Source organism: Podarcis tiliguerta (assembly GCF_965153285.1).
Source record: "Podarcis tiliguerta genome assembly, chromosome: 8".
In the NCBI taxonomy this organism is placed as follows: domain Eukaryota; kingdom Metazoa; phylum Chordata; class Lepidosauria; order Squamata; family Lacertidae; genus Podarcis; species Podarcis tiliguerta.
This window is the reverse complement of record NC_139541.1, coordinates 52,770,667-52,785,278: the sequence shown is the minus strand read 5'-3', so window position 1 is coordinate 52,785,278 and position 14,612 is coordinate 52,770,667. Positions and strand designations below refer to the sequence as shown.

Below are 14,612 nucleotides of genomic sequence, written 5' to 3'. Positions count from 1 at the left end.
TTGGCTTCTATCTCAGGTCACTTACCAAAAAAAGGCCCGAGGTAGCTGTCAAGGGGTACATGCCAAAATTCTGTGTCCAACTTTACATATCTCTAGGTGAGCTTGCCTAAACCAAAATAGTTTTTAGTAGGGGTGAAAGCTGCACAGCCTTTTCCACCCTATTTGCGGCCTTCAAAAGTCTCATTTGTTTGCCCCCACTTTAGTTCTGATGGGGAAACCCCAGCTTCTTTTTGATGTGGTTTTCACTTGTTGAAATCTGTCTCTTGAGATCATTACATTGCTGGAAAGCCCTGAGAAGGGACTCCTGTTCTTCCCCAGCACCCTTCTTCCTTCCAGCCTTTGGGTTTTGTGATCCATCATGGGGCATTTAGCATGTGCCCCAAATTCAAATGGCAAGTGAGCCCATGTGATTTAGCAGTGCTCTAGAAAGCCGTGGGAAAGAAGTGGGGGAAATGGGGAAACCAGCCTCGTGACTGAAGCGTTATCGCCTGCAACCCGGTTGTGGGCACCTTTTTGACAGGGCAGCGCTTGCAAGTGAGAAGAAGGATTTCCAAACAACAGCATGAAGAGAGGGCATGTGAGTTCTGACAGTTAAGAGAGGGGTTTCCAAACAGCAGCAAGAAATGAGGGCGCCTTACCTCCTGTTTGTGGAATCCTATGAACTTGAATGGATCTCCACTTGTTAAAATAAGTCGTTCCTGTTGACTAATCTTTCCATATATAATTTTGTCAACGTATGCTCAGTATCTTTATTTCTTACTTATGGCACAGTGTTTCTAGAGTGATTGAAATAGCATTGTCTCTGCCACTCAGGTGCTACAGTCTGAATTTTTGAGTGAGGAAGAGTCCAAGAAAGGGAGGTCAACAGACTCTGAGGTTATCAGTGGAAGAACACAGTTGCATAAGTGGATAAAAATCAAAGATGAACCCAAAAACCTCTAAAAGAGGGGAGAAGGGAAGCAGACAGTTGGGTCCAAGCTGGTGATCCACACAAGTTTGCTATTTATGGCTCTGTGAGGAATTGAGGGGCCTGTGCTTACAAACTGATGCTTAAGCAGACATCAGGATAGACAGGATGCAGTACTGAGGGGGGCAGGGAAGAGACTGTGAAATCCCGCTACAGTCAAACCTTGGTTGTTGAACATAATCTGTTCCGGAAGCCTATTCGGCTTCCAAAATGTTTGACAACTGAGGTGCGGCTTCTGATTGGTTGCAGCAGCTTCCTGCACTCAAGCAGAAGCTGCATCCTATGTTCGGTTTCCAAAAAATGTTCAAAAACCGGAGCATTTACTGTACTTCCGGGCTATCAGTGTTCGGGAGCCGAAATGTTCCAAAACGGAGGTGTTCAGGAGCTGAGGTTTGGCTGTACTTGGGGTTGTTGGGTTCTTAATGTCTTAGGTAGAGAGGAAAGTGCTGTTGACTTTTTAGAAAGCGACATGCACACCTAATAACTAGCAACTTGAGGAAACATCTATTTTGGTCTTGATCAGAGAAAGTGAAGAGCCAACCAAGAAGCTGGCAAGTGATATGGGTTTGCGTTAACCATGGTTTCCATTGGTGCACGTGTGACATGAGATTAATCTTGCAAAGGGAGCAGGGTTCACTTCAGGGACAGGATGCGGGAGGGAGGGAGCGCACATCTCCACAACTGACTCCCAGTTTGCTGATGCGCTTGGCAAGGTGCCAGCATTGCACCTCCACTGGTCCAGCAAATGAACTACATCTGGGTGGGAACAGTGCTCCAGGATGATTAGAAGATATACAATGTTGCATGAGTGAACAGTTAAAAGACCAACTTTTGCTTAGCAAAAAAGTGATGGTGCATTCTGAGTCACTAATGTCTAAAGTTTCGCTGACATGCTTTCATATCAGATGATTTGCATTCATTGATGGCAACAGAGGCTTGGGAAATTCCTGCTGCCAACATTGCAGCAGCAAGAAAATTTCCCACACCCACAAATACTCTATTTTTATGTGCCAATCAAAGTGAGAATGTCTTCTGAAATTTATGAAAAATGTGAAGTTTCATTCTGATATTGGAGTAGGGAAAGCAAGCAAGAGGCTGCATTCATTACTAACATCTAGCCAATTTCTATACAGGCTCTATCACCTTGTGAAACAATGTTATGTATGATCTGCTTTTAGTTTTGCACACAAACACCATTTTGAATGTAGCTGTATTGAACAATGCCCCTGTTTCTCATCAAGTCAGTATTGCAAAGAGTTAATTATTCTGACGAAGTTATCTTGGCCTTAATGAATGAGAAATGCAATCCAGCCAGATTACTTTATGATGTGCAGGGGGTTCAACTTAATGGCCCTTGTGGGACCTTTCAACTCCACAATTCTATGATTCCCTACCAGGGATCTCAAGAAACCAAAGCTGTTGCAGTCCAGCACTCACAGATATTGCAGAGAGGGATTCTTGTGGCTTCATCTTCATCTCTAAAGCATCCTTCTTCTGAATATCTAACAAGAAATTCTGAAAGCTCTTCTCCCAGTTGTTGACAATTACATGTAGAATAATCCTTATGGAATGGTTTCATCAACTCCTTAGTGAGCATATTTGCACATGATGCACAGACGCAGTGTGAGATGATCACACATCTGAGATATATGGTGAATAAATAGAAAGAATTGAGTGGATCCAAACTCCTGCACCAATTTAAATTCCCATGCTAGCACCGGGGGGGGGGGGGGGGGCAAAGACTGGGTGAAAGGGAAGGTTAGAGAACAGAGGACATCACACACCTCATGCAAACATTTGTCCGCACTGTTCCAAACCTGTGCTGGAAGTCTAGTATTGACCAAGTCTAGTACTACTGAATGCAGTTGTTAGTTTATATCAGGGAATGTGTGTTTTCCCCGAGTGTCAAATTGAAACATCACGTTTCCCATCAAACTGGGTACACATTTTTGCTTTAGTTATCTTCTGTGACATAATCTGTAAACCTTGGGATGGCTCAACCGTTGGTTACATAACATTTCCCAGACCTGCACATCCCCTTTGGTTGATTTCCACAGGAAACTGGAAGCTTGCCAGCAAGGAGCTGAATCTTAATCTCAGATGGGGGTGGATTTGGTTTGGATTTGCATTTTAATGTGAATCTACCTAATTTGCACTTCCTGAAACAATTCAGAAACCAAAACACTGCAATGTTTCATATTTGCACTTCTTTGAATTTTGTGGCGCAGGCCTCCAGCCAAAAGTGTGTACGAGAATGCATGTATTGATGCATTATATTAGGCAAAACTGTATATAAAAATCAATTTTAGGAGAAATGTGCTGTAAGAGGCTGACAAACTTTTGTGAAGACTTACTTTTTATAACAACAGCAACAACAACATATTTATTCCCTGCCCACTCTGGGCAGCTCCCAATAGAATATTAAAAACACGATAAATACATCAAACACTAAAAACTTCCCTAAACAGGGCTGCCTTCAGATGTTTTCTAAAAGTCAGGTAGTTGTTTATTTCATTGACATCTGTTGGGAGGGCGTTCCACAGGGCGGGTGCCACTACCGAGAAGGCCCTCTGCCTGGTTTCCTGTAACCTCACTTTTCGCAGAAGGCCCTCGGCGCTGGACCTCAGTGTCCGGGCTGAACGATGGGTGTGGAGGCACTTCTTCAGGTATACTGGGCTCAGGCTGTTTAGGGCTTTAAAAAGCACAAACTGCTGCAGAAATGTAGAGAGCTGAATTTGAGGTTGGAAACATAAGCAACTGCACGAAAGCTGGTTTGACAGATCTATCCACCTTAACTCTCAGCATGTTAACCACTGCTGTATATTTGCAGCCCAGGAAGCTGTACAGTCTTTGATCACACCTGTCTGCAATTCAAACAGAGTCGGGGCGGAGATTGTGGGGCCAGAATGGGAGGGGGAGGCAGCCCCAAGGAACAGCGTACGAATCTCATTCCCATTGCACTGATGTTGTCATTCCATGCACAGTCTGTAGGGTTGACTCAGACTGGAACCAGACAGATTTCTATTTATTTGTAAAAGCTGCCTACAGCTTCCGTAAACTTACTGCTGGTGTCTGGTGGTGCTAATGGAAGGATGCGCTTTGACAGTGGGTGGTGAGTTGAAACATGGACTCCTGGTTCCAAGTTATTCCAAGACTGGGCATGGTTGACGTGTTATGAAAGAAGCTGAAGTGCGGTTTTGGAAGGGAAAAACTCACCTCTTGGATGCATCCCTCAACCTGAGGTTCTCAGCATGAGAAGGACTGCCCTGATGGAGCAGAGTTGAGGAGCCTCCAGCCCTAAGAACTGAAGGGAGCCCCTGGGAGCAGTATGGGATTGTGCCAGAATTTCCAACCATATTTCCAGAACTACAGCTCCCAGTAACCCCCACCCAGCACAGCTGTGCTAGCTGAGGCTGATGGGAGTTGTAGTCCAAAACATCTGGAGGGAACTGGGTTGGGGAAGGCTAAACTATACTGACAGCGTAAGTCTTTATATGCCTCCTCAGAAGCAAAGTTGTGTTGAAGTTCAGTGAGAGGAAAGTTGGTGTACCTGAGGAAAAGCCCTGTGGAACTCAGTGGATCCCATTTCTTTGGTGACATGTTTAGGATTTCAGGGTCAGTTCATAAAATTGACCCTCTGCATGCATTAAACACGCATCTATATTATAGTGTCACACACCTCTGCTTCCATGGAAAGGTTAAGAACCCAATGTCGGTGGGGATTGAAAGCACTTAACTGCAGGTTGTGCCAATGAAGCTACCAAGAGCATCATTTTAAAATGGTGTGGGTAATTCCAGAACCCAGAACTCTTTACAATGTCCCCTTCCCTTTGCAGACTCGGGGCAATGAGTTTTTAACTTCCACCATTGCTGGCACTTCCAACTGGGCTGAGGAAGACAAGAGTGCTCATGGGGTCGCATGGAGAAGCTTGAGGGGAGCCCTCTGTTTTTGTAAGACCGTGACTGTGAAATAAGGTCTTCAGAATCACTCAGAATGCTGTTCTTCTTGTTGCCTCTCCTCTTCCAGTCCCAAGGTAATGTATATGTCTTGTTACCACTATTCATGGAACAATCAGGCTGCACCCCCCTGTCTTCACAGTAAAATGGTTCCCTGCATTTACCACCTTGTGTCAGGGTTCCTCCTGGGATTCTGAGGCTTCTGCCAATGCTGCTATTTTGGAGGTGGGGGGGTTCAATTCATGTTGTGTCAGTTAAAAATCGATATGGGACTCTGGTACAACGAACTTGCTCCCTCCACCAAATCAGGTGTGGTTTTTTTATGATCAGGAAATGCACTGGAAAGTGCTTAATGCAACATCATACAACCTCTGCTTTAATAAAAAATCAGAAGGAATGCTGAAAAAAATATCTGACATTTTCTAACCTCCCCACAAACTTGGTGCAAAGATATCAGGATGAAGGCTTGATAAATAGGTCATCCAGAAGTGTCCTGTATTGCTAATGCAGAAAGTCCTCTCCAGAGCGCTGCTGGTTGATGTAACTGTGTAACTGAGGGCTCATCCAGACTTCCTTTTGTGCTGTGTTTCTAGGCACAGGTCTGTGTTTTAAAATGCCATGTCCAAGTGTCCCCACCCCCACCCCACCCCTGGCGCTTTCCCCATAAAAACCCACTCTTTACTGATGAATCTGAGCAAACAGCATTCCACAGAAAACCCGAATTGCCATTTGTTCCAATTCAGCATCAAAGAATGGCTTTTGTGGAGCAACAACAAAACACTTGGACATGGTGCTTTAAATCATGGACCTATACCTAGAAAGTGCTGGGGAGAAGCTAAGTGTGGATGAGCCCTAAGAATCCCTTGTAGGGCTGGTCAATATCTGGCTTTCAGCATCGTCATATGTCACTGGCTAAACATCACAATATACTGATATATCATGATGTCTGGAATAAGGATGTAGACACATTGACTGGCCTCACAGTCTTTCCCACATTGTAATTTTTGCATAGCATACACACACATCATGATTCATGATAAGCTACCAGGTCAAAAATTATGAAACCGATATCATGATACGGACTTCAAACTGGTTTGGGATGATATATGGATATATTGTCCAGCCCTAATCCCTTCCACATTCCTATATAACCTAGGACTTCTGTTTTAATAATACAGTCAGTGCAAATACTTCTGGGTGTTTTTCTCATGTCCTGATACAATGTCTTGTTTTGGGGGTGTCTGTGATGCAGGTATTTGTGGGATCAGTGGCGATGAAGGAGACTTCCAGTTTTGTGCAACCAGGAATCAAACAAAGAAAAGCAATATCAGCTATGAAATCCAAAGTGACGGCATCAGCATTGTAAACAGTGCAGAGAAACTGATCCTAAGGGCACCTTTCACTCCAGAAATTCAGTGTGGACGTTTTACAGGATCCAAGGAGTGTCCTCTGCCACAACAATTGGGGCCTTATCGCATCTGTTTGCACTGGTTTCGGCATGGCAGTCTTTTGAAGATCACCTATGGGAAGTCCCAAACAAATTTCAGCCTGACTAGCCAGGCATATACCTTGTACTGTCCCATTACAACTGAAAATTCTTCTCAGTATGGCCCAAATGTGCTTTATAGGGTCTCCTATGCCTTTAATAGGGGTGTCCACAACACATCCCTTCCGGACATGTCTGCATATCATTTCTACTTCACAGGTAAGCTTGCTTCTTTTTAGAAGATGTAATTGTGGAACGCAAAGGTCCAGCAGTCCCAGGTCCATTCTTGCATGGCAGCACCCCCTACCCAGAAAACCAACCTTGCAGCCCAGAGCACAGTGGGCCACAAGCTGGTGTGCAGCCGAAATTTCTTGGTGTCTCCAGTCTGTCAATATTTTCTGGGAGGGATTCCAAGTATTGGAACTTTGGGTTTGCACAGTTAAAGTGGATTATCCCTAGTGTAACAAGCCACTTTAAAAAACAACAACAACAACAATTTTTTTGTTGTTTGGAAAGTAATTCATTGAAAAGTGAGGAATGAAGGGGTGATTAACTGGGAAACTTCTAAACAGCCTTACAAGCAAATTGGGATGAATTCAGGATGAATGCTCACTGTCGTATAACTGCATCATGAACAAATAATAATAATAGTAATAATAATAATTTATTATTTGTACCCTGCCCATCTAGCTGGGTTTCCACAAAGACCAAAAATACACTAATATGTCATACATTAAAAACTTCCCTGAACAAGGCTGCCTTAAGATGTTTTCTGAAGGTCAGGTAGTTGTTTATCTCTTTGACATCTGATGGGAGGGAGAATGCTCAGTGAAGACCAGATATAGTCTCACTGTCACATAAGCTTTGTATAATCAAATTGGGGTGAATGCTGAATAAACCAGCCATCTAGAGGAACCCACCAATAAGCAATCTGGGTTATATAGCCATATTTCATAGAGTCACCTGTTCACCAATTCCTCGCTTTGCCAAAGCCTTGGCTATAAGCTAACCCATCCATGTCCGGAGGGCAGGAGGGCATGGAGGCCTGAAAGATCTTGTATGGGGAATCATAGGTGGAAGTACTCATTTCCCCTAATTCAAATTCCTCCCCCCCCCCCATCATCTCATGGTCCAGTGGCTTCTCCTCCGGGTATACCAGGCCTGTGCGTGGAACGAACGCTGAGGGCAGGTGGTGGGCTGTTGTATGCACCTAGAGGGGGGAGAGAGGAGGAAAGAGGTGGGGGTGCATGTGCAGGGACGTGCATCGAGCAGTCCTATGGCAGGAAGGGGAAGGGGAAGAAGGCTAACCAAATAGGACAAAATGATGAGTTTGTTAACCAAGGAGAAGTGGCGGCGGAGGTTTGTCTTAAGACACACAATGATCAAAGCTGTCTAATGAGCTACTATAACCAGGGCTATATGCACTGCAAAAAGAAAATTCACACGCCCTTCCCCCGAAGTAAATAACCATTCCCAATTATCCAGAGAAACCAGCTATTCTGTGGAGGCCCTGCCTCCCTTGACAACTGGAAACCTTCCTGGACCCCTTTGCCAGCTCCTGAGAGTTTGTGAGGTACAGGTTATGTTTCTGGACATATGTTTACGATCATGAAAGCTAGGACCTTATTTTTAAAAAACTAAACCTGAGTTTATCTGGATGCTGAATCTGTGCCTTTTCTGCTCCTTTCATAGCGTGAGTAAGGAGTCCTGTAGCCTGGAATATAATCCCTAATGAGACTGTTCCTTTTTTTGTGTTTGATTATGGGAAAGGTGATCAAGGAAAGACGCCTGTTCGAGTATGTGATATGGAAGGAAAAGTTAGGAGCGTAGAAGAAAAGCTGAAGACCCTGGAAAAAGGAGGGAAGCTTGGCAAGAGTGGCAGGAACGGCCTTCGGCCAAACCCATTTGAGTAAGTATTCATGAGCCAGTCAAAACTCTCTGCAGGTGAACTATTTATTTAAGAAATCTGTATGCCATCCTTTGTTAAAAAGCTCCAGGGCAGTTTACAGTGTCACAGCATAATAAACAACGTAACATACATACACCACACAATAGCCATAAAATACAAAATAATATAAAACAATAGTATCAGATTATTCGCAATGTCAACCCAGCAATAAACTTCACAGCTCAGTCCCTGGGAAATGCAACAGTCTAGAAACCTGTTATCATCTACTCCTGTCAGGTGCAAGTATAAAAAAATTCTGTGTGACTCTGTGAATCCCCGCTACCGCTTCTCTGTGGCAAAGTGGGGGTGGTGGGGGAACAATGTGTACAAGCCACAGGAAGTGTACGTGTGTGTCTGTGTCACTCTTCCCACACTCGAGGAGGCTTTGTATTGTCTGCATTTTTAAGCAAGCAGACCCTGATTCACACTTCCAGAGTACACAGAGCAAAACGCCATTCTCCTTAGCTTTTGCACATCTCCAAAAGTTGTGATACCAATGCTCATTTCTGAAAATTCACAAAATGTGTATTTGTAGGTTAAAATGCCTACACAAATACACATGTAGAAAAATGCAGTTCCAATACTTTCAAAAAATAATGTCTTTTTTCAAAAAATAATAAATATTGGATTGATGCACAAATGGGGACTAACACACCAAACTCTGAACTAAGGCAACCAAAACTGACCTGGACAGGAAATAACCACCTGTCACTCCTGTTGCTCACTGTGGCTCCCTCCCCATGCCCAACATAGAAGATGTACACCTGGGAATTCCAGCTGCAGGGAAAGGCTAAGCTATCTCCACCTGCTGCTCCTCTTCAGGAATGGTCCCTCTTCTCCTTACGCCCAGCTGCTTTGCAGGGAGAATTGGTGAAGACTGGATTCCAATTTGTGTGTTTGCCACCGAATGCAGAGATCCACTTTGAGTGAATCCCATTCCCCAGCTCAGCACACTTTCCCAGCAGGTCACTGTAGCTGTGTCCCACCCTCCCCAGGATCTTCATCAGATGCCCCTCACCCACTGTTTACACTGGAAGCACAGCTTTACCTTGGAGCTTTTCATCTGATACGCGTAGCAAGCGCAAGGCCCCAGACTGTGATTTGTGCAGTATGGAAAAGGGTTACTGCCCCCTACTCCCTGGCAGGGTCTGATCTGGCATGGGCTCCCTGCACCTGCAGGCTCAGTGAGCAACAGGTGTGATGTAGCAATATTACAACCAGAACTCAAAGTAGCACCTGCAAATATTGGAAATGTGCCAGCATTGCATAGACAGTCTGCTCTCTACTGCTGCGTCATCTTGTTCAATATTGCTTATGTTTATGTTTACCTTCACTAATCTGGCACTGTCCAAATGTTTGGGACTACAGCCCCCCTCATCCCCGACCAGCTTGGTGATGGCTGGGTTTCCTGTATGGGTTTTTCACCTATCTAAAGGAGCCAAAGACTGAACTTGGGGAACCTTCTGCATACGCAGATCCTGACTATGTCCAGATACTCTGAATATTGTGGCTTGCCAACTAAGAAACATATCAGTGACTCAATACAGTTCCATGCCACCAATCGGGTACAGTCAATTCTGAAACAGTGTCGTATGCCATTATGCAAATGTCGAAACCACACCTTACCAGCTTTCATTCACCAAATATTAGCTGAATATTAATCAAAATGCAAACATTCAGAAAAATAGCCTGTGATTATTTGACATCAGCCTTTGACAAGGCTTCTTGGGAGCAAATTTGTTTTCAACTCTAAAAGCAAAAGTCCACAATACCAAACAGACTTGAAGGCTAATAAATGACCAAGTTGTATCAGCTATTTTCCTTGGCACATATCTAGGATGTAGCTGTGTGGACCCTGGTATCTCCAGCCATACTCAGTTAACCTTTTCCCGACAGGTTGCTCCAGCGTTTGGAGTCAGAGTTGGGAGAGGCAGAATTCCAAGGGAAGAACAAGACTTTTGGGAAGGGAGCACTGCTACATGCAAGCGTCTGGAATTTCCAGTCCTTGAGTCATCAGAATATAACTTTTGGACCCAAGCTGGAGGTGAGTAAAGGGAGAAAGGGCCATTTCAAATTACCTGCCGTACAAATTATTGCTCCATCTTTACCTCCCCATTGCAAGAAGTTTCCTTCTCTGTAGGGGAGAAATTCAGTTCAGTTTGCAGTTAACACCAAACTTACCTCATTCACATTTTCTGACGCAGCATGAAAACCGAAATGCAGCCATCCTTCACAGCCCACACTTTTCTAATTTTTGCCAAGTAATGTGTACAAAAGTGCATATACCAGGGCAAAGTGTTCATAAAAATGTCTATCTTAGTGAAAATAGCACACGCCAACATATTGCGGAAATTGCTTTGCAATAAGTTCACATTAAGCAAAAATGCATACAAACGTGTACATCGGGATAAATTAGCACTAAAATTCTGATTAGTTTTCATTATCATTTTTTAAAATTGCAAATTGGAAGGTGGAGAACAGAACTTAAAGCTGGGAAAATGAGAAGCTGAGAGAAACCCAAATGGAACTGGACCACCCCCTTTTCCTCTTCTACAAAGCATTTTATTTTCTTTTTGCAGGAGGACAAAGAGGCTCATGGCTTTGAAGTGATGCTGCCTAAAGCGGCCCTGGACAAAGTCATCCTTGCAAAACCCAAACTCGGGCGCAGGCCTCCTACACCGAGGGCAGTGCTGCTGGTGGTTTCAAGCTCCACCCTCTTTCAGGTAAGGATGTGCAGAGAGGCTGCGGGTACGTTCTCCAAGGAAACTCACCTATCAGGCACAGAGATGCGAAGCTCCTTCAGGGATGAGTTTCTGCAGCAAGAGCACCAGATGCTTCAGCACCATTTGGCAAAACAATCCCTGCCCAACTTATTGAGGTCTTTCGTGAACTAGATGGTGGCATTTTAAACTATAGGGTTTCTTTTTGGGGTGGGGGAAATCAGTCTGTGTGATGCCCTGAATGCCTTCCAATTCTTTGGTTTCTGTGAGGGTAGACAGTATGGGAACAAGTCTGCCAAACCAGCCCCTGTCACTGTAAGACAATGGCCGTAGCTGACTGCTTAAGCACCATGATGAGCACAACAGATGAAGTCGCCTTGTGCCAAAGGGCAAATGGGTGGGCCTTTCCCCTCAGCTGCCTGGTACTTAGAAACCAGGGTAGTTGTGCGAGAGCTGAGCAGCAAGAAAGCAGGCTGAGGAGCTGGACACAGACCCATGCTTGATTTGTGCTTGAATCCAAGGCAGTAACGAAGGGAGAAGCAAATTCTGTTAGGGTGTAAATACGCTTCCATTTTAGGCTCAGGCTGTATATATGTGTAAATAAACCATATATCCAGTGCTTTTTTTCAGAAGGTACTCAAGGGTACACAGTACTGGCACCTCTCTTTTTGTTGTTGTTGTTAAAAAGTGTGGCACTTACTGTAACAACTTCATGGCGAGTACCGGCACCTATTTTTCTAGGAAAAAAAGCACTTCATATATCTTAAAGGCACCACAAATCTCAACCAACCCTCACTCAAAGGAAACCAAAGCTCCTGGAACCCCAGGAGTCTCTCACTGATCAGAGATGGGGGTGGCGTGGGACACAATGAAATTTCACCCCCTTCTTGTTCTGTTATATCTCATCCTGGTCCTCCAGATTACTATTGCAAATTATCTGCTGGTGCAACAAGGAAAGCAGTTGCTGCTTTGAGATTCTGCCTGATGCCCATGCTATGTGGGGCTTTTGTTCTGCTTGGTTGGTTGTAAGTTGCTTTGGGTTGTCGTGGGCTTGATAAAATGACTAACAAATTTAATAAATAATAACAAATAATAATATGTTGAGAGGGAAGGATATGCTGGAGTACTTTTAAGTGGCTGTTTATGCACTTGTGGCCAGGGAGAGGCAGAGAGCGATTTTTTTTTTCACCAGGTATTATAGTATTCACTGTATAATTCCCTTAGAGGGAATATAGACATTCTCCAGACAGTTTCTTCTTTTTGAACAGTAGGCTGAAAATCTGTTGCCTAATGGTTGATAGGGCTAAATATGTTGCATATAAGGTTTCTGTGACCTGATTTGCGCAACACAGTAAGCCAGTCTATGGCTTAGCAAGACCACACAAACCTGCAAGCTATCACAGACAAGCTCACAGCCACTTTGTTGCTTTCTAGTCTTTTTTTACTGTTGCACTGCACTGAACTAATAGCATGTTGTCCAATTTGGGATTCTCCTCGCTAGCCAGGAACTGTAGCCAGAAACATGTCCTGCTTGCCTTGAAGTCTCTAGGCCCCATCCCCGGCTGATTTCCCTTGGGTCCAACTTGTATGCTCCTGGATGAAATATGGAGCACAGGAAGCTCCAGACTACAAGGGAACAGACTGGTCCTGCCAATAAAGCATCACTTAACTGAGCAGTTAGCTTCCTCCTTTAGGGCATCAACTGAAACGTCTTCCAAGCCAGGGATAAATTCCACACTTGCAGAAACATCAGCTGCATTCCAACAAGCTCAGGTCATGGCATGAAGTTCTTGGGTTCTGCTGCTGTTGGGAGAAAGAGACTCAAATTCTGCATGTGATGGTGGTGACTGTGTACAGGCAGGATCAGGTCCACATGGAGGGAAGGTTGGGCAGAACCAGGTTTCATGAAGCAATACTGCCCCAAGAGGAGAGACATGCAGGTGGACTTTGGAATGCCTTGGTATGCACAGACTACACAAATGGGCTGTAAAAATGAGGTGACTTGGGTGGTCTCAAATGCTCTGATATTTATTTCCTGCAGGACCAAAGTTCTTCTGACCAGATCCTGGGTGGGAAAGTGATTGGCCTCTCCATCTGGAACACTTCAGTCCATGGCCTGCTCAGAGAGGAGCGGGTGGCACTCACTTTCTGGCACAACAGTCTTCCGGTAGGCCCTGAAAACCTTCATTCCACTCAGAAGGTCACGGCATCTGCTGGTGTCCCTTCTGATGTGGCTGAATTCTCCCTAAAGCTCGGCTGTTTTCCAGTATGAATTTACAAGTCAAGTTTTAGCATTGCATGTGGAACCTTCTGAAAATCTTGGCCTGGTCACTTTTTCAAAGAGAAAAACACCACCAAGTGACAACTTCCTGTGCTGAAATTATTCTATGGGTGCTTGTTCTTGGAACCGAACCCCTATTTTCCAATCTCCTCTCTACAGTCAGGATTCTGTGCCCACTAAGCATGCCCAGTCCTCACAGAGCTATTTTTACTCCTCACCCTAAACATTTCTTGCACTCTTGCAAAAACTGCAATGTAGGGAGTTGGACTAGATTGGTCCCTTCCAACTCTTTGATTCTGTAAAAACCTTCTGCACTTCTGTAACCTGCCAATTCCTCCCTCCTGCGCAAATTTTGCCATGTGCTTCCATAAGGTTGCATATGGAACTGAGGTTGCTATCACTAGGAACATAGGGGGCTGCCTTATACTGAGTTAGATCATTGATCTATTTAGCTCAGTGTTTCCTACACTGATTGGCAGCAGCTGTCTATGTTTTCAGGCAGGAGTCTCTCCCAACCCTACCTGGAGATGATGATGATGATATTATATTATATTATTTCTACCCTGCCCATCTGGCTGGGTTTCCCCAGCCGCTCTGGGCAGCTCCCAACAATAAAAACACGATAAAATATCAAACATTAAAAACTTCCCACGGGGGACTGAAACTAAGACTTTCTGCACGCAAAGCAGATGCTCTTACTGCCTGTTTCCCCCATGTATATTGATCCTGTCTTTCTATCGCTGTTTCACTGGGTGGAAGTATATTTAAGAGAATGTGTAGTTGTGAGGAAGCTGTAGGGACATCTCACTGAACAGCCATGTTTCCCTGTTTTTGGCTTTTAAATTACATCACCTGTGTTGAATTCACCCTCTGGTATTTGTTCTTTCAGTCGAACGTGACTCCCCAGTGTGTGTTCTGGGACACTGGCTCTGAAGGTAAGTTCCTACAGTAGCTGGGGTGGGTGAGATGTTTGGAAGGAATTCCCCTGAGACCTCCTTCCACATTCCCTGTACAGTATTTGGTTGCTCCTTGAGAGCATGCGCAACCAGGTGTGTAAATCGCAACCCCCCCCCCTGCAGTAGCCCACATTAAGGACGGACTATTTGCACCAGAGCTTTTCAAATTTCTGAGAGCTGAAGCAGACTTTTCTCTTGTTAAAATTGGAGGGGCCCTTTTTCCACCTGAAATGATGTACGTGGGCAGCATGTATGAATTATCACTGTCTGGAGTTTCTGCATGAGTCACAGTTCTGG

The 14,612-nt window shown here is 44.5% G+C and overlaps 1 protein-coding gene across 11 annotated transcripts in view; it reads left to right on the top strand.

The window, feature by feature from the left end:
- Positions 1–14,612, top strand: part of ADGRG1 (adhesion G protein-coupled receptor G1) — a 39,190-nt gene that overhangs the window by 14,549 nt on the left and 10,029 nt on the right. For all 11 annotated transcript variants that reach the window (XR_014514313.1, XM_083452892.1, XM_083452893.1 and 8 more), the window contains 7 exons: positions 4,804–5,001; positions 6,177–6,629; positions 8,181–8,319; positions 10,255–10,402; positions 10,938–11,081; positions 13,120–13,245; positions 14,249–14,294. Coding sequence is in view for 10 of the 11 variants with exons in the window: in XM_083452892.1 (XP_083309018.1) it covers positions 4,962–5,001; positions 6,177–6,629; positions 8,181–8,319; positions 10,255–10,402; positions 10,938–11,081; positions 13,120–13,245; positions 14,249–14,294 (1,096 nt within the window). In the remaining variant the exon portion in view is untranslated. The remainder of the gene's footprint in view (positions 1–4,803; positions 5,002–6,176; positions 6,630–8,180; positions 8,320–10,254; positions 10,403–10,937; positions 11,082–13,119; positions 13,246–14,248; positions 14,295–14,612) is intronic.